We start from the raw sequence: 19,370 nt of genomic DNA, 5'->3' as shown, positions 1-19,370 counted from the left end.
CTCCTGCGGGGGCTGATGGTTCACAAACGTAGCTCGTCCCCGGCTGACGTTCCCGCAGACGGGGAGCCTGGCGGTGGAGCAGCCCAGCCCTGCTAAGTGCCAGCTCCCACGCTGGTCAGCGGCAGCGGAGGCGTTCGGCGTTAACCATCGCGGCAGGATGCTGCCCCTCCGCCCCGCGCTGCTGACCAAGCGCTACCGCGGTGGCTCGGCTTCGCGCTCCCGGCCGGGCCGCGCGGCAGCCAGAGCGGCGGCGGCGGCGGCGGCGGGAGGAGGAGGGCGCGGCAGCGGGGCCCTGGCCTTGGGCCCACGCGGCGGCGTTGGCGGGGTGGGCCGGGTGTCGGGCCGGCGGCGCGGGCCGGGGTCGCCGCGGGCTGCCCGGAGGGGGGCGGAGCAGGAGCTGCACGAGCCGCCGCGCTCGTGCGCGAGCTGGCCGGTAGGGGCCGTTGCCACCCCCCGCAGGGGGAGGGGGGGCGGAGCCGGGCGCGGCGCGAGGCCGGGTCGCGCGGCAGCCGCGCTGCTCCTCTCCCAGCCGGCGGCGGCCCCCGCGGTGGCCATGGCGGCCGTCCTGTCCCCGCGGCTCTGCGACAGCGACCCGGCCACGCCCGGCACCCAGTCTTTAAAGGTGAGAGCGGGCGGTGAGCGCGGGGCTGCGGGCCCAGCGCGGCGGCCTGTGGCTGCAGCGCAACAGCCGCCTCGGCGGGAGGCCTCGGCTGGACCCCACTTGGGCGCTGTGACACCCCCTTCACCCTCCGACGCCTCTCCCGGTCTCGCCTTATCTCTCCCAGGAGAGATGGGCGTCAGCAGGCCGCGTGTTTACACGGGTTTGATGCTGTCCCGTGCCGTGGACTGAAGTATGGGTGCGGGTTCGGGGCTGTGAGGGCGAGGCCCGGTTGGGTGCCCGGAGGGGACCGTCCTTGTTCCTAAAAGTCCTTATCTTTGCTGGGTGCCACGCCACAGCTCCTTCCGGACCGTAGGAGCGTCCCAGCGTCGCGCCCGGCAAAGTTCGTGGCTAGTCGCAGGCTGTTCTGTGTAGGCCTGCTGAAGCGTACCCGCTTTTTCTAACGCTGTTTGGGTATCTAGCACCAAGCGATTGCTGCTGCTTCTGCACCCGCGCTCGGAGTGCGTTGGCAGTTACTTTCTGAAAGACCTGTTGGTAATTACTTAAAAAAAGATCGTTAAGTAGGTCTTGTAGTTGTTAGATATACCAGGAGCTCGTAATATAACCTTATTTTGCAAGGTCTCCCAGCCGTCTGTTTTAGAAAAACATGCATTTTCAAGGAAAGAAGTGGCTTTTTTGAGGCAATGTTTGGCGTCCCCTGTAAAGAAAGCCACCAGACTCTTCCTGTTATTTTTGGGACAGGTAAAAGTGATTGAACCACAGCATGTCTTAGATTGCAATACAAATACTTTTCCTGCAAAGTCCTCTGATATGGACTGCCTCATTTCTTAAGAGTGTTTTAGTCTGGGAGCCTGTGTGATTGAATTTACTGAAAATTTCAGCACTTGAGAAATCAGAAGGGGACGACATTCATCTCTCCTGTGGTTTGGGTGCTTGTATTTTTTAACAATGCTGGATTTAATAAAATAAAAGCAAAAGGAGGAACTGATGTGAGGCACTTCCTCTTAACTGTCAGATTCTACCTGTCTTTACAAAATGTTTTGCAGTTTTGCGGTAGCTGTGATATAGTAAAGCATGGCTTTGGCCCTGTTCGTGTTTTTAGTAGCTGAAAAGATTAGGAGTGCAGTAATATTCTGCATGGTAACGTCACAGAATACTTGTGTGATAGTGTTTCAATTGGGAACTGCTGATTGATTTGTCTAATTGAGCTTATATAGGGTATTCTGCACCCTACTAGGAAATGGTATTACTAGGGGTAGTGCTGGTTATGTGGTTCTTTAAGTATAGCTGCATAAAGAAATTACAGTTTAATTAAATTTACTTTTAATTTTTTTGTTATATTTGTATTCTTTTACATTTCTATTTCTCTCACTTGCTACTCTGCATGAAAGAAGAGAAAATAAATTCTGGAAAGCAATTAAACCAAAAGTACAGGAGACAGGTTTTTTTTTTCCCCTGTGGCCTGTTTTAGTTATAATACTGTGAAATGCTACATGACAAAAGTGACGTATTCACATTTGCTGGAATCTTTTCAAGTAATATATGATGTGGTAGACCATACTGGAATGAAAGACACTAAGGCAGATCTAATAATTGTGCTAGTTGTTTAATAAGTAAGTATAGTTGGGCTTTATCCATTTCACTCTGACAGGTAACTTTTAAAATTTCACTGAAGTTATGCAATGTGATTCTTTCATACTCCTTCACGTTAGACTTTCACTTAGCTATCTGCTTGGCTTAACTACTGGTGACAATATATGATTTGCTTGAACACCTCTGCCTTCAGTTTCTCAGAGTCGTGAAAGGGTGCCTACTAAATATGTGGAAAGTTGATTAGGTAGGAGTTATTGAACAGTGAAGCAGTGAAAAATGCAAGGAGATGTATGGAATTGTTCTGCTAGATTTTATGGAATGTTTTGGTTTGGGTAGGGTTGGTTTGTTTGTTTTGGTTTGGTTTGTCTTTTCATCAACCTTTAATCCCTTTGTATAGATCTCATGAACTCTAAATAATGATACATGTAAATTAGCTTATAGATGTTCTCTTGTAATAACTTTGCTTTGTCCTGTATCTATGCAATACAACTTTCTTTCATTTTTATTTTATTTATTTCCCACAAAAGACAAGTTTTTGCTACTTGCTGTAATCATATATTTTTGTAAGCTGTATAGCATTCATTTTATTTTAAACATATGTCTGTAAACTCCCATGTTGCTTTTGTTAATATTTTCCTTGTTTCTATAAGCATCAACCATCAGCAAAGGCCTGGTGTCTTTGCTCTGCCCTTGCTTTTGAGAGCTGGCCTGATTAATGGAATTAGTTTTGTCCCTGACTGTCACCAGTGAGGGATGTTTGCTGGGTCTACTGCTGTCTGGCCATGCTGATGCCATGGGTAGTTTACATCATGAACAATGAACTTGGTGGTTGGTGCCACAGATCTTGCCAATTCGGTACTCTACTTACGCAACCAGTGAGGAAGTACCCAAATCTCCTTCTGTGCCAGAATATTTAAATCATGGGCTGCCTTGCATTATATTTTGAAGTTTTACGTACTGTGTGGAATACTCTTAACTTTTTAAAGATTGATCTTTGTTTTCATCTCAGGATGACACAGAAGAAAATTCCAATGATGGCAGCCAGCCATCCAAAAGACGACGTATGGGCTCAGGGGACAGTTCTCGGAGCTGTGAAACTTCGAGTCAAGACCTTGCGTAAATACCATGTTTTACAATTCTTATTTCTTTTATTGCTAGTCTTATTGTATTGTTCAATACACTCTTCTTTCTTTGCTTGTATGTCCTTCTATTTTTCTGAATTCAAGATGTCTTTTTCTCACAGCTTTCTAAGACTTTTTATTCTAAGACAACACAAAATGTGCTGCATCTAATTTATATTTTTGTATTTTCAAAACATTACAATTTTTTTGAGTGAATTTTGACCTGCTTTTCCTGGTCCCCTGCCTGCTGTCATGGATTTCCCTTTCTTCATGTTCTGTTCCTCACTCAGAACATTGATGACTGCTGGTTTGAAATGGGTTACCAGGAATGCAGTCTCCTAAACTTGTCCAACGTTATTGATGCTGTTCATTGACATATAAATAGGAATTACTGAATTTCTAGAACTGTAAGCATCTCTCTTAAGGACTCTTGGATTTATTCTAGTGTTGTTCTTATACTTAGGTACAGCTATTTTCCTGCTGAAAACTTGATAGAATACAAGTGGCCACCAGATGAAACAGGAGAATACTATATGCTTCAGGAACAAGTCAGTGAATATTTGGGTGTCACTTCCTTTAAAAGAAAATATCCAGGTATTTGTTTTTAAAGATTTTATATAAAAATCTTTGTACCATTTGGATGTGTCTCTGACAATAGCATAAGCCAGTTCATTAAAATGTGTCAAAACCAGACCTGAATTATAAGTGTTGTGCTTCTTATTTTTGGTACTGGCATACTGAAAAGGTATCTTGTTTTTGAGATGATAATTTAAGACTTTGTGGTATTGCCACTGGAAATTAGTAAACAGGTCTGATTTGGGGGTTAGATCAGTAAGTACCTTCTGAAAACTGACTTCAGTTTTAAATATTTTGTCGATGGTGTCCTACTTGACAGCTGTATCTCTATATTCTGTTTCCCGAAGCATGGCAACATTTCTACACCATTGATGAATTAAAAAAGAGTAATCTGGGAAGTTCTAAGATTTGAACCTTCATTATTCAGAATTATCAAATATGGTTCTGTCCTGAAATTTATTTTAAAAAGTCATGATAAAATTAAAAAAGAAGGTTCCTTTAGTGGTTTGTAGTGTTCTCTGCCTCTGAGCTTATATGTCAGGTTTCTTTAGGGTCAGGGTACTCAGAAAAATGGACCATATTCCAACAGTGTATATTAAATTTAAAATTAATTCATAAAATTATAGTTTTAATAGGAATAGTAGCATAACACATACTGTTACTGACTGGAAATAAAATTGTCAAAATACTTCAACAATGCCAGTGGAAGAGTTGGTAAATGCCCATTTTTATTGCTCCCTTTTGTTTTCTTTGGAGATTTAGAAAGACGAGATCTATCTCACAAGGAGAAGCTCTACCTCAGAGAACTAAATGTTATCACAGAGACTCAGTGCACATTAGGTAAGAAATTGTTTGATTGAAAATATGACAGACTGAAAATGTGATTCTGTTTGATGGAAGAATTGCATCATTCTCAAACTAAAATGTAAATTCTTGAAATGCAAAGTAGTTTATTAATTTCAGTAAGTTTGCCATGGAGTTTCAGTATTCCAGATTGATTATTAAAAAATAAATTTTGGATCTGTTCTAATGAGCAAAATCTCTTCTCTTTTGCAATTAAATTTTTGGGACCCTTTTCTCCTTCTGGAAAAGAGAACATAGTTTTTTAAAATGAAAAAGTAAATTATTTTTGCTAAGTTAGTTGGAACTCTGCAAACAGTGTCCTACAGCTTACATGTTAGAAGCATGTGTATTAAAGCATTTTACTTGAATTGGAATGTCATGTAGTTTATATTGAAATAGCTTGGATATAAAAATATTTTTAAAATACTTATATTTTTTATCTTCCTCTGCTGATACTTGTGACTTGTAACATGTTAGAGATTAAATGATGCCTGTCTCTTTTTATTGTATCTATATACACACACACACTCACGTACATGTATCCTGAGTGTGTAAATGTAATGCTGTTTCATATACTAACAATTTTTGGTATGCCACATTTATTTCTCAATTGCCAACTCACTTGATTTTTTTATCTTTTTTTCAACTTAAATATGCAGGAGAGAACAGTATCTAATTTTTATCAATAGAAGCAAAATGCTATATTCTGCCTCATGTGTCCAGTAGAGACGTGTGAGTTAACTATCCCTATTTCTTAAGGTTATATTTATAGCAATGGTAGTAACAGAAGTCAACTTCTGTTCTGTTGTCAATGTTTGGATATAATTTTGTTGGAACCTTTAAAGGAACAAAGGTTCTGCCTCGCTGGGGAGTAGGTGGCTGAGTTGATGTGAAGGGGGTCTGTAGCTGTAAGGAAGAAGAGGGCCTTGGTTCTTTGGGTTAGAAGCAAACTCCTAATCAGCCTTGAAAGCTAAATGGCCTAAGGTCACTTCTGCTTGAAAGAGAGAGAAGCATTGTTCATAGCAGGTTGTTGTCTTTAGCTGCTCAAAAACTAGACTTGATGATTGTGGGATATAAATAACCTGCAGTTAGATTTGCCAGAGTGTCATTATTGCTTTTATCTATTTTAGGTCTAACAGCCTTGCGTAGTGATGAAGTAATTGATCTTATGATTAAAGAATACCCTGCCAAACATGCTGAGTATTCTGTTATACTGCAAGAGAAAGAACGTCAGCGAATAACAGATCATTATAAAGAGTACTCTGTAAGTAGCTGCCGTATAGATAAACCAGATCTGTAACATATGGAGTATAAGAAAAAGGCTGTTCTCAAACTGATAGTGAAATACATGTGAATTAATAAAATTGTTTTTATTCCAGCAAATGCAGCAGCAGAACACACAGAAAGTAGAAGCCAGTAAAGTTCCAGAATATATTAAAAAAGCTGCCAAGAAAGCTGCAGAATTCAACAGCAATTTAAACCGAGAACGAATGGAAGAAAGAAGAGCTTACTTTGATTTACAGACACATGTAGGCAGATTTACGTTTCTTATCAATGTCAATAGGTAGTTCCTTTCTTGTTGTAGCTTTGGTATCATTTTAGGTATTTTTGTGAGTCTTGTTTCAGTCATGTAGGGACTTCAAACAGTTTTGCTATTAAATGAGTAATATGGCTAAAAATAATCTCAAATGGATTTAGTGTAAAAAACTTGGTTTTTTTTAACTTGAAACTACTTGTCACAGGAAGCTTTAAAAATTCCATTCTTACTTTGTCTTGTCTTCAGTATGCTGTTAGTAGCATAAAATTAGAGGGATTTTTAGGTTACTTAGAAACTTCTGTTGTTATTGTATCTATTAATTCAAATGGCTGATTCTTTTTTGGAACACCTCTGAAATTTTATCTGAACAATACCTAGAGTAAATCACACTGGAACATGTCAGGCCGGTTTGGAATGCCTCCAGAGAAGGAGATACCGCAGCCTTTCCAGGCAGCCTGTTTCAGTGTTTTGCTACCCTCAAAGTGAAGAATTTTTTCCTTATGTTTACAGGGAATCTCCTTTCATCCACTTTGTGTCTATTGCCCCTTGTCCTGTCACTGGACACCAACGGGAAGAGTCTAGCACCATCCTCTTGACACATGGCCTTTAGATATTTATAAACATTAAGAGATCCCCCCTCAGTCTCCTGTTTTTCAGGCTAAACAGACTCAGCTCACAGCCTTTCATTTAAAGGTAGCTGTTGCAGTTCTCTAATGATCTTAGTAGCTCTCTGCTGGATTCTCCAGTAGTTTCTTTTCCTTGCTGGACTGGGGAGCCCAGGACTGGACTAAGTATTCCAGATGAGGCCTCACCAGGAAAACGTAGAGGAGGGAGATTAACCTCCTCCAACACGTTGACTGCAATGTTCTCAATGCATCCCAGGATGCTGCTGTTCTTTTTGGCTGTCAATGTTACGTCCTTGTTTTTGTTAGGTGTGTATAATTTTTATCTTGGATATATTTCATGCTTCTATGGTGATTAAAAACCAAATAAACAAAAAACCAGAATTGTAAAGCAGGACTCTTCTGCTTATGTAAAGGCAGTCTATCAAAAATTTCTTTATGCAAATTATTACATGGCAGTCTATTATGGAAAGCTTAGATTTTTCACATATTGACCCATGTTAGAGGCAAGATAGTGGATAATGAGTTACTTATTTTTAAAGAAAGGAAGAATGCTATATAAGCTTCTCCTTTTCATACATTCCAGTTATTGATGGGATTTTATTATTGTGCAGTCTGGTTTCAGAATTAGATGGACATGTTCTTACTACCCTCTACCAATATGGATCAGTAATGACAATTCATGCTAAAGATGCAAGTCACAAAAATTAAATTAATGTTTAGTGTTTCAATTGTTAGATTTTTTTTTTTTCTTTTAAGTATTTTTTGTAATATACTGTTAAAGTTAGGTGTACCTAGTATCGTTCGGTTCACTGTTTTGTAAGTAGGATCTCTTACTGTTTTACTGAATTGAATTTCCCATGGGAGAACTTGGGTAACTGTTCCAACTCAATTAGACTGTGTAGTTAAAATATATTTTCCATGATTGTTTTGTGCTAAACAATACAGATTATCCAGGTGCCTCAAGGAAAGTACAAAATCTTACCTACAGAGAGAACAAAGGTCAGTCCTTATCCAGTGGCTCTCATACCCGGCCAGTTCCAGGAGTACTACAAAAGGTATTTTACAAGCTTCCTAATTGTTGGTACTGTTGCAGTGATCTGTTTTCTCTGTATCTGGCAGGTGGAAAACATTCCAGTGTATTTACTATAAGCTTCTGAATTAATTTTGTTGGAGACCTTTGTTAGTCTAATAGGTGCATAGTGTGACAGCTTTCGTCAACAAGACAGTACTGGCTGCAAGTGTGCTGTCTCTGCTGATGTATCGCAGTGCCTGAGATTTGGCCTGCTCAAATGTTTACTGTTGTAAAAGGAGACACTGATTTCATTCCTGTCACCCTCATACGTTTACTTATTATCTGCTTCTGCGTGTGTGCAAAGATAACATTCCTATATCAAAATGTTGTAATGCTGGCTTGTGATCACGTTTTCTGTGTGCCAATCTTACCAGCCATTTAAAAATTTGTGGAAAGCTTTTAATTTAAGAGAAGGAAAATGGTTGGTCCTTTTAGCTGTGTTTAATGTTGGACTTGTGAAAGAAAAAGGTATTGCTAGTTGTGTGGTTATATTTCATGAAAAATGTGTGCTTGACTGCCTACACAAATTTAAGACTTTCAGTGGCATGCTCCCATTTGACAAATACAGACTGATTTGAAAGTTGTTGCCTGAGTCTTCCATCTATACAACAGAGATGGTACTCATTGAATGTATGCACAGCTTTCTATAGAGAAGCTCTTTATCTGCATACACCTTCCTCATCTCAGAATGTATGTGCACATACAATCAACCCTAAACTGGCATGTTACAGGACATTCTTGAAGGACTTCACATTTACTAAATTAATGAATTAAAAATACTAGATATCGTGTTTATTTTGCACTTACAAGCTGCAGGTGAAACTGCTTATCCTTAATGAAGGTCTCAACCTTTCAAAATATGAATCATAATAGAACCCTATTTCTTATTATGTTTGGCCATAATAGTAAGAGCACTTTACCATTTTTTTTTTCCCTTTTCTTAGTATTTAAGGTGTTTGGTTTGTGGGATTATTTTTGTGTTTATGTTTTGGTTTATTTTAAGTACATTACGCATGTTAAGCTCTATCTGGCTACAAGCAACATGATTGGATCATCATATTCTCCTGAACTTATGTTTTCATTTTTTTGTTCTTCAATAATCAAGGAACTCATATATATATAGCTCTCTGTCTCTCTCTCTGTATATACACAGCTGTATTTTTCACTTCCTTTGCTTTGGACTTAAGCTGTTTGTGTGCACTGGATTGGAATTGTTGGGTACATGCAATGTGGGCACTGTGAATTGGTTAAAAAAGTGCAGGGGTTCAGTCGTCTCTTAAAATTATGTACGTTTGGAACATGGCTAATGTACTCTTGTGTTCCACAAATATCTACTATACAAAACCAACAAGTATCTAGTATCATATTTGGGAGGAGAAACTAGTATGCTTACTATGTTTTCAGAATCTTTTTATGTGCTGTCCCGAAAAAAGAGAGCTTTTCTTTCTCTTATTGAAGTCCTTGTATGCTGTGTGACTTAATATTTATGCATATGGTACACATGAATTAATTTTATTTATTTATTTATTTAACATTAGGTACTCTCCAGATGAACTTCGTTACTTACCATTAAACACAGCTCTTTATGAACCTCCTTTGGATCCAGAGCTGCCTGCGTTAGACAGTGATGGAGATTCAGATGATGCAGATGAAGGACGAGGTGATGAAAAACGGAAAACAAAAGGCAGTTCGGTGAGACAAATTGAAAGTATTCTTCAAAATCATTTCCCTCATGCTTGGTAGTTCTTACAGTTTCTTAGTAGAATTTTTAATAATTGCAAAATGAAGAATCATGAATTAAAAATGTACTCCCTTTTTGGTACTTACCTTTGTTTTGTAACCTTACTCTCCAGCTTTCCATTTTTAAAGTAAATCAAGTATTGAAAAGTTCATGCCCTTTCTTCCCTTCTTTTTAAAGAACTCTTGCGGAATCTTACCACCCTCAGCTGTTTGTTATGCCCTTTTCCCTGATGAGAAGTTGCTAGCTTTCTGAGGAGAGTGAGCACTGTAGTTCAGGTTGCAGCATGTTTTGCTATTTAACTCCCACAGAATCTGTTACTAAAGCAATGGTGTTGATAGCCTTATATCTTTTTATTCGTGTGATGCATCAGTAAGAAGTACTTAGTGCAGAAACAGTTATTTTATTCCAAGAGAAGGTAAAAATCAGTTTTATTTTGCAGTACATGTTTAAAAAGATTGTTATGCTTTCTCTGTTAATACAAATGCAGAGTTAACTGTTACCGAAAAATTAACTGAAGTTAAGAGAGACTTTCACGTAGCTCCCTGGATAGTAATTTAAGTGCTGAAAAGCAGCTGAGCTTCAGATGAACTGTCAGTACAACCGAACCATTGGTATATTGCAGTTAGTATGTTGGTGCCACTTCCCAGAATTTTTACTCTAATTTTAAGAGAATCTAAAACTACAGGTGCATTTAGTTTAGTCAATGAATGTGTTAGGTGGCGGGTATATATAAAATGCTAAATTTTGCCATATAAGCATTAATTTTGAATATTCATGTGGTACTTGCATCAGCTTGCAGTGTAACAAGGGAGATGCAGCTGTTAATACACCCTTACTACTTGCCTTTTTTTGTTTGTTTGTTTTTGAGGGAGAAAGAAATTGTGTAAGTTTAGCGTGCTAAAAGTCAGCTTGGCGTTTTGGTTTAATCACACAGCTTTTTTATAGTTGGTCTTCAACCTTTTTTTCCCAGTTCCACTGACTTCCATTCCCCTTAATAGTAAAGTAAAGTAACTGGACTGAGCAGACTGTCCTTTAATTTTTCACAGAAGTTCAGAAGCCTTCTTGGTGATAATGCAGAAAGGAAAATGTCCTTGTACTGGAAAAGCGTAGGGAAAATTTGAAATGAGATTCCTGTGAAGTGGGTTTGGTCATGGGAGCAGGGGATCTTTGCTGGTCTTTGGGGCATATTGTTTGGGAAAAAATACCTGTTGAACACAGAGGTGGGCAGTTATCAGGCCTCTTTTGGCTACCTGCTATTCATCAGATCTCCCTGGTGAGTCCTGCAATATGCTTTGTGCTTTTTCCTTTTTCACCCTCTCCACTGTTGGAGTCAGCAGTTTTCCTGTTCTCTAGTGTGTTGATGGGCCTGGCCTAAGTAATTCTTCCCCTGAAATTATGGTAAAGCTCACCATTTCTTCTTGCAACATGGTTTGCTTTGCTTTTGTGTTGTATTTCTCCCTTTGCCCTATATCTGTTTTGTTTGGTTTAATTTTAGGCTCTGTGGTATAGGCTGATTACTATTACGTTTGCACAGAGCATGTTTTACTGCAGGGCACTATTGTTAATCTGGCTTTTGGGTTTTATTGTAATAATAATATTACTATCTTCTGGAGGGTTTTGGAGGCCTATATTAACACTTTTCTGAGAAAAATCTTGTGCTGCTGCTCTTAATTATGCTTATGTTGATATCACACCCTCTTTGAACCTCTTCCCCTCTTTCTCACCTCCTCATTTCTCAAAAAAAATGCTTTAGCTGCAGCATAAATTCTGTTGTTTATTTCTGTATTAAATACTCAGGTGTGTTTTGCCTTTGACATTCTTCTGCTGCAATCCAAATTAAATATTCAGATTACTCCTGGGGAAAATAGTAGATGAGGATGGCAGATAAAACCTCCATGTGTTAATTGAAGGAAGTGCTATTTGGCAGTACATTTGAAATGTACAAGGGTACTTCTAACTTTTTGTTGGCCCTTTACTTTGTAAACAATATCCTGAATATAGTGGATTTGTCAATGACTTCTAAAGAACAATGGTTCAAAGAATTAGACTGTTTTGTTTCCCACTCTGGTATCAAGACCAGCTGGAAAATGTGCCTGGTATTGCTGATGCCAGTCTCTTAGCATGAGAAAAAACAGATGATGAAGATTATGAGCAAAGGTGTTCTAAACTGTGATATACCCCATGCTTTTGCAGAAGGAAAGATCATCTACCTTAGTTGTCTCTAAGGGGCATAGGAAAGACTTGTCTGTCTATCCAAAAAAATAAAAAATATAGCTATGGTATTTTTATTATAGGACAATTCGTCTGGCAATGTATCTGAAGGTGATTGCGCCACAGACAACCAGGAGGATTCTTTTCAGGGAAGACAAAAAACAAGAGACAAAAGTGCTACTCCAAGAAAAGATGGTTCCAAACGTTCTGTATTATCCAAATCAGTTCCTGGGTACAAGGTAGAAGAAAAGAGCCCCTGACTGAACTTCTTTACTGACCAGCCTCTCGCTGAAATATTTGTTTTTTCAATAATGCAAAACTTCTGCTTGCTGTACTTCACTAGCTGCTCTCCTGTTGTGTATTCATCTGTTTGCTTCCTTACTGTCTTTTTTTGCTTTTATTTTGTGTGGGGCTTTCCTTTACCCTAGCTATACAGTGGCCTCTGTTTCTGTTGACTTCTCAGATTCCCTGGCAGTAACACCAGAAAAATCCCTTGTGGATTTATCATTGAACTCTGTCTGCCTTAACATAGCGGTCACAATTACTTGCCAGTTAAAAACTAGCATTCTGTATCCAGTATTTTTTTAATACTATTTAGTATGGCAGCATAGCAAGAGATCAGTTCTGTAAAGTGCAGCTATGTGGCTAAACATATTATTACAATGTTAATTTTAAATGCAGCCTTTCATCCTGAGATGTTAAGATGTATAGGATGGAAGGCAAGGAGCTTACTGCAGTTGTATAGGCAATACTACATAACCACTTTAACAGTATATAGAAAATAGCTTTTTATGTAATTCATACTATGTAGAAATATTTGTTAGCAATATGCTTTTATCCAAGCTAAAACCTGGTAAGGATGTGAAGACATTTCAGCTGCCAAGCAGTGATTGCTGGACCTAAGACCCAGATTTTCAATATTAATTTATAATTATTTCAAAAATTAAGATAAAAATACCTTTCAGAAGTGTGGTGGGTTGAAGTTTCCCCCCCAATTGGCACTTATTATTTATATGTTATTATTCTGCATACTAAGAGAGGATCTGAATATAATGTAACTCTTTCAAAACACATTACTGCCTAGTCCTGTTTCCCTGAAAGTAATGAGAATTTTACATTGACATAACTGGGAGTAGGAATAGACCCATAAAGAGGGAAGACACTACATTAAGACATGGTTTCATGTTAGCAATCAGGAATGCTTGGTAACAGAGGTTACAGAGAAAAGAACACTTGTCAAGTGACAAGATCATACATATTGAGAAACTGCCTCAGCGTACATGAGCTGGTGATGGCTTGCATTTTATATTCATAAATATTTACTATCTGTGTTTACCAAGTTAATAGTAAATAAACTATAACTTATGTTAAGCTAATTTCCACCAAGAATTCAACAGCTTTGATAAATTTACATACAGTATCTGTACAAGTTCATAACAGACAACAAGCTCTGGTTGTGTTTTCTTTTCAGGAACCTACTAAGAAAATATGCAAACTATGGAGATTTAGACTGTGGTACTATATGTGTATTTTTTTATATGTAACTTTGCAAATTGTTGTTAATACAGAATGCATACCAATATTCCCATGAACATTAAATCCAAAGATGGAGCTTGAAATTTACTTTTTTCTTTGGCATGATATTAGGGATTGTGTGCCACTGGTTTACAGAAGTCTCACTTTGCTTGTGAGATGCTTGAGTGTTTGATCAGTCCAATCTATTTAATGGCCTTATGAATGCATAGCAAACTGGTGGAACAGAACTTCCTGTAAAGTTCTGAACTTCTTATTGTAGAAGAGTAGTAGTAGTCTGCAGCACTGCATTTTGAAAATTGATTCCCATAGCAATTACCTATTGGTTCAAAATCATTGGTTGTGTTAGTTAACAAGGTGTTACTGTAAACTTACAGTGCCACATCTTTGCAGTGTCAGCATCCCCTGCCTCCATCAGCCATCAGGCTGTTGATACGTCAAAAGTGGTGATGTTGTGCTGGGGGGGTGGAAGGATTGGCATTCACACTTTCAGTAAACCAAGTAACATAGGCTGTACTAACTGGTGAGACTGAAGGTTTCTTGTTTGTTGGTCTATAAAACACCAGATAATGATACATGCCTAATTAATAAGGCATTTCAAGCTGAAGGCTTAACTGACTTAAAATATTGTCCCTGTGAATTCTAAATCTTTGTAATACTTTTGTTCTGTATCACTCTCTAATATTTGACTATTTTTGTAGGACAGTAATCTTTTGGTTACATGTAGTTAAAATTGAAGGATATTTGCTATGGCATCATCATGCAAATGTATAGTTATAGCCACATTATGAGTATTGCAGGATTCACACATTTTCAATGAGTTATTTTTGAGTAAAAGAAATAATGTATTTTATATAGAGCCGTTTTTATTGTTAGTTCTTTTAACAAAGAACAGTTAGCATGTGTTTTACATTTTGTCATGCTACAAGTAGCAAGTCTTCTGCAGGACTGGTTACTACAACTGAATTGCACACACAGGGTACTGTTAAAAGTACAGGAGATTTTTTTTGCACATAAAACTGAAATGTATTGAGAAACTATATTTTACAACACTTCTGGTTTGGGTTACTGTATATGAAAATGGAACTCTTTACATTCAGAACAGGACCTTACAAAAATGGAGTAGTTGCAATGCTTGTTTTGAGAGCTGTAACACAGCAGCATGGAAGTGAAAACTTACAGAGCAGGCAGCCCTGCATTCGTTTTCTTTCTTCCTCATCCCACTAAGATGAGGACCTAGAAAGCAAATTGTAATCAGGTGGGATATTGTGAGTTCCCATTTGGATTTGATAAACTCTTTTGATAGCATTTCTAAAAGCCATTTATGGTAGTAGAACTTGAACTGATTTGAAATGTGAATAGTCTTACATTTTGTATTTTTATTTTTTCATTTTTGTAAAAATACTTCCATACTGTTGGAGCTTTATTATTAGTAGGCTGTGATTCTCACCCCCCTGACATGCACAATTTCTTAATGAACACAATTTAGTTAAGACTAGATGGAAGCATTGTTAGTAAATGCATCTATATCAGTGTCTAACTTGAGTTTTATGTGTCGGAGTGTTAACTGCACATACCTAATGCAGGAATAGTGACTGAAAAGCAGCTCACTTTAGTTTTGCTGGAGTACCAAGGAGTGTGCTGCTGTACATTAAAGGCACAAATCCATAACAAACAAAGTCTGATTAGAAAAGTGCTCTTGCTATTCTAGAAAGGGTTGGTTTATGTAGAAATAGATAAAAACCCAATTAAAATGTAGCTGAAACAACAGGAAACAATGGAAGGGTAAATGCTGCAACGCTGACAAGGTTTAAGCATGTGCCACTTTGGTTGGGAGGAGCAGGGTATAAAGGTATACATGTAGGACATGTAGGATAGTTAACAGGAGTTTGTGTGGGTTTGCTTCCATCATATTTATTATTTTGTCGAGATGTTTGTGAATGTTAGACTTCTTTTGTTATTATATTTATGTATCAAACAGGTTGACTCTGCTTTTTTAAAATAAATAAGAAAAAAAAGTCTGTATGAATGCCTCTGTCATCTTTTGAAGGAAGTTACCTATAAACATCTGGTATGGTGTTTTGATTTTGTAAATGAAACTCTTCAGACCAGACAATTTGAAGCAGACTGTAGCCATATTTTATCTCAAAAAGCAGATTGAAAACTTCAGTAAACTTAAAGTAGTGCTTTGTGACAGCTTAAAAATAAGTTACTGTTGTGCTAGGAAAGACTGGCTGGGGAAATAGACACACTTAAAAATAAGTTGTATTGAAAAAGATGTCAGTAATTTATATATACAAATTTATGCTTTCATTTTTAGTTACTTGAAAATTAAATTTCATTCTCCCCACGTGGTTGGTAGTCGACTGGCACTCTTCTTGCTTACTCACATGCCATTCAGTTCCTTAGACAGCAGGGTGATATGCCTTCAACTCCCTCTACTTAGCTGTGTCTTTACAACATTTCTTTAAAACCCTGGCACTAGTCGATTTATTAGTGAATACTGAATTTTAAACACTGTTTCTCATGGATTTCATTATGCAGACGTCAAAGCTCTATACTCACAGAAGAAAGGTTTCTGAAATCCATTATGCTTTACTTCTTTAAAGGTTCCTTTTTGGGATAAAACTCTATCTCTCGAGTTGGGAACACAGAATACATACACAAATGTTACTCGATGGAACAGCCTGCTGTTTCTTGACTTTTAAATGGATTTCATGGAACCAAATACACTCCAGATGATCATTAACAAAGATGATGAATATAAAACTGTAGTTAAATGCAAGGGTGTGTATTTTTACAGCAATTGTGACTGGATACAAGAAAGAATGGCAAAACCTATTGCTGTATACAGCATAGATAACCAGATAATTTGAATAATATTATGTTTATTGCTTTTGTAATTATTTTTGTGTATTTAAAGACAAATGCCATGCAGATGGAAAATCGTATTTAATTTCTTCCATAAACAGGAAATCTGCATGGAGATTCACAAAGAAGTTCTCTGTATCAGAGAAAAACCAATGCTACGTCACATTTAATTTACACTGAAGGGAGTGTTAGCTGATGAATTCACAGGAAGAAATAACAAACTTTTGCTTCGATTTGCATATAACTCACTACATGTGCCAAATATAAAACTTTATGTAGCTGGTCTGTGAACTTTTTCAGTGCCACTGCTTATCAATTATTGTTGTATGTTTTAAGGTTCACACATTCTAACCAATTGTTCATTGATACAAGTGTAGGAGATATAAGACATTTCCTTTAAAAATCTGTAAATTCTTCTGGAATGAATTTATAGCCCTCTTCTACCCTTCCAGCCAAAGGTCATTCCAAATGCTATATGTGGAATTTGTCTGAAGGGTAAGGAGTCCAACAAGAAAGGAAAAGCTGAAGCTCTTATACATTGCTCCCAGTGTGACAACAGCGGTAAGTATCTGCATACACTAAGCAGATTCCTCAGAGAGTCTGACAGATCTTTTTGTGGAAATACTTAGCGTGCTGCACTTGTGTACCAGCTGTGCAATTCACTTTTATGTCCATTATTAAGGATCCATCACTATTTAATGCTACATACACTAGCACATTCAGTGCACTGTAGGATCTCACCAAAAGGTGAGCTAAGCTTCAGCTTCTGTAAAATCAAACAGAATAATGAATTTCAAATTTAATTTCAGACACAGAAGTAATAATATTGGTTTTAATCTAGGCCACCCTTCTTGCCTTGATATGACCCCGGAGCTTGTTGCTATGATTAAGACTTACCCTTGGCAATGTATGGAGTGTAAAACATGCATTATCTGTGGGCAGCCTCACCATGAAGAAGAAATGATGTTCTGTGATGTATGTGACCGTGGTTATCACACTTTCTGTGTGGGGCTTGACGCTATCCCTTCAGGTAATAGAGTTAATTGTTCCCTTCCCACCTCTTCTGAGTCCTGGGCTTTCTCTGGCAGAATTAATATAAGCATGCTTTTGATAGAATAGTTTAAAGTAAGTGTCAAGGGTAGGAGTAAGCAATACTGCAGTAAAGCATTCACACTGTAGGACCCAACTTTTTTAGTAATCTTTATTTCTATGTATTTCGTTGTGCACAGTTTAAGTTGGCAATTCCTGTGTAGGAAATATAATTGGCTTTTACAACAGAATCTGACCAAACTCACTCAGAACTGGGTGTTGGTTTTTTTTTTCATATCCACAGATCACTGAGAATAATTACCTCTTTTTATAAAAGAAACCTATAAAGAGGTTGTATTGCTGCATAATGCTGGAATATAGCTTTCACATTTAATAAAGTGTTTGTGCTATTATTTCAGTGTCTAAATTAAAAAGTACAATTTAACATTTATAAACACCTCTTTAAACCTAATCCTTCCCATTTTTTACCTTAAAAGTCAAAGTGATGTACCTAGATGTGAGGCAGCCTACACCTTTAAATTACCTGGTCACTCATATCACCTGACCATCTAAAGGCTGTGTAAAGAAAATAACTGGTGGTGCTGTTGCTTTTCATGTAATTCGAAACCCATAGTAAGTGTGTGAATAAGTATTCAGTGGCTGTAAGTGCTGCAACGAAAGTATTCTCTGTAACAAGTGCTTCAGATATACTGTACATTGCCATTATGGGAAGCACTGCTGCTAGCTGTCACTTTAGCACAGGTTCCATGGCTAATTTGACTTTTAGGCTGACCTAAGGACAAAATCTAAACAAAATGGATTATGTACCTACAAAACTCTCAAGTTACCAAAACAGCCTTTGATTCCAGATGTAGTAATAGAAAAAGTTAAGCACTTCTGCCCTTTGTTCATTCCTTTATTGTTCCCTTAGAAAATTGAGTTTTAACAAACTGAGTTTTAGATCTGATGATGAATCCCTGCCATTAGTTTAGTCTGTGCTGCCTGACTGCACTGACATAACTGACATTGGCTTGGGGAGTAGGACCCTGTACCTGTGGCAGGAGAGCAATATTCCTCAACTGCTGTTTGTTTCTGCTCTGGCTCACTACCCAGAACCTTTCATGGTCATTCCCATGGAAACATAGCTTGCAAATTCAAGCATTTTTTGTCAAGTTCTTTCCCAATAACCACTTCCTCAGCAGTGCTGGCACTTCTCAAGGTTCATAAAGATTAGTGCAGCCAGCTGTTACAAGTCCACAAGGGACAGTGAATTTTATATGCTGTTTGCTACACAGTTTTTAGAAAAGATACTTAAAGACTAGCTTTGGTTGTTTAAAGGAAGTGCTACAAATAGATTAGCACCCATTACAGAATGGTGAAAGTAGGTGAGTGAGTAAAAAAGTTAGTTTCCCAATAATTGATAACTTTCTTTTCTTAGGTCGCTGGATTTGTGATTGTTGTCAGAAAGACCCTCCCGTACCCAGAAGAGGAGGAAGAAGGGGGAAAAACAGCAAGGAAGGCTAAAACCCCCAAAAAACTTGCTGTCCAAAACTTAACTGCACAAATTAAAGTGATACTTTGGTGCTATTTAACCAACCACTAGTCTAAGAGGAACAATACCACTTTCTTTTTTTCCCTTTCTTTTTACCAAATAAAATTTTCATTTTGGCTATATGATTATTTTTTGTTGTTGTTGTGGTACAAGTCACTAACCATGTCCTGCCAGATGTCTAGACAGGCCATATTCCCATTCAAAAAGTGAAGGCTTTCAGTAATACAATTTAATTTGTACAAGCAGTGTTTGTATAAAATACTAGTAACATTCCTATTTCAGTGCACTGATCATTAAGCTCTGTGAAAAGTAAATTACAGAGCAATTTAAATATACACTAATTGCATAGCAACTGGTTATTCTGAGAGACTCAACCAAAGAAAAAATTACTCCAGAAAAAAAACTAACTTTGAAGGAAGTGTAGGCATGGCCTGACCTTACACTGT

General features: G+C 38.0%; 1 protein-coding gene across 3 annotated transcripts; it reads left to right on the top strand.

Annotated features, from left to right (window-relative positions):
- Nucleotides 1-471: 471 nt before the first annotated feature.
- On the top strand, nucleotides 472-19,046 carry PHF10 (PHD finger protein 10). Of its 3 annotated transcripts, none has more exons than XM_068153554.1 (12): nucleotides 472-622; nucleotides 3,222-3,328; nucleotides 3,797-3,927; nucleotides 4,672-4,749; nucleotides 5,883-6,016; nucleotides 6,132-6,281; nucleotides 7,861-7,970; nucleotides 9,526-9,679; nucleotides 12,023-12,178; nucleotides 16,796-16,904; nucleotides 17,185-17,373; nucleotides 18,811-19,046. In XM_068153554.1, the coding sequence occupies exons 1-12, from the start codon at nucleotides 554-556 to the stop codon at nucleotides 18,894-18,896; spliced, it is 1,473 nt and encodes a 490-aa protein (XP_068009655.1). In that variant the 5' UTR covers nucleotides 472-553; the 3' UTR covers nucleotides 18,897-19,046. The 3 variants fall into 3 exon arrangements, with proteins under 3 accessions (XP_068009655.1, XP_068009648.1, XP_068009664.1); XM_068153547.1 differs by having other exon boundaries at nucleotides 473-622; nucleotides 4,666-4,749; XM_068153563.1 differs by lacking the exon at nucleotides 472-622 and adding an exon at nucleotides 1,317-1,360 and having other exon boundaries at nucleotides 4,666-4,749.
- The last annotated feature ends 324 nt before the right edge of the window (nucleotides 19,047-19,370 follow it).

Source organism: Melanerpes formicivorus, unplaced genomic scaffold (assembly GCF_026170545.1).
Source record: "Melanerpes formicivorus ecotype bairdi unplaced genomic scaffold, bMelFor1.0.p_v2 SCAF_2, whole genome shotgun sequence".
Classification (NCBI taxonomy): Eukaryota; Metazoa; Chordata; class Aves; order Piciformes; family Picidae; genus Melanerpes; species Melanerpes formicivorus.
The sequence above is the reverse complement of the archived record's forward strand: the minus strand, read 5'-3'. Positions and strand labels throughout refer to the sequence as shown.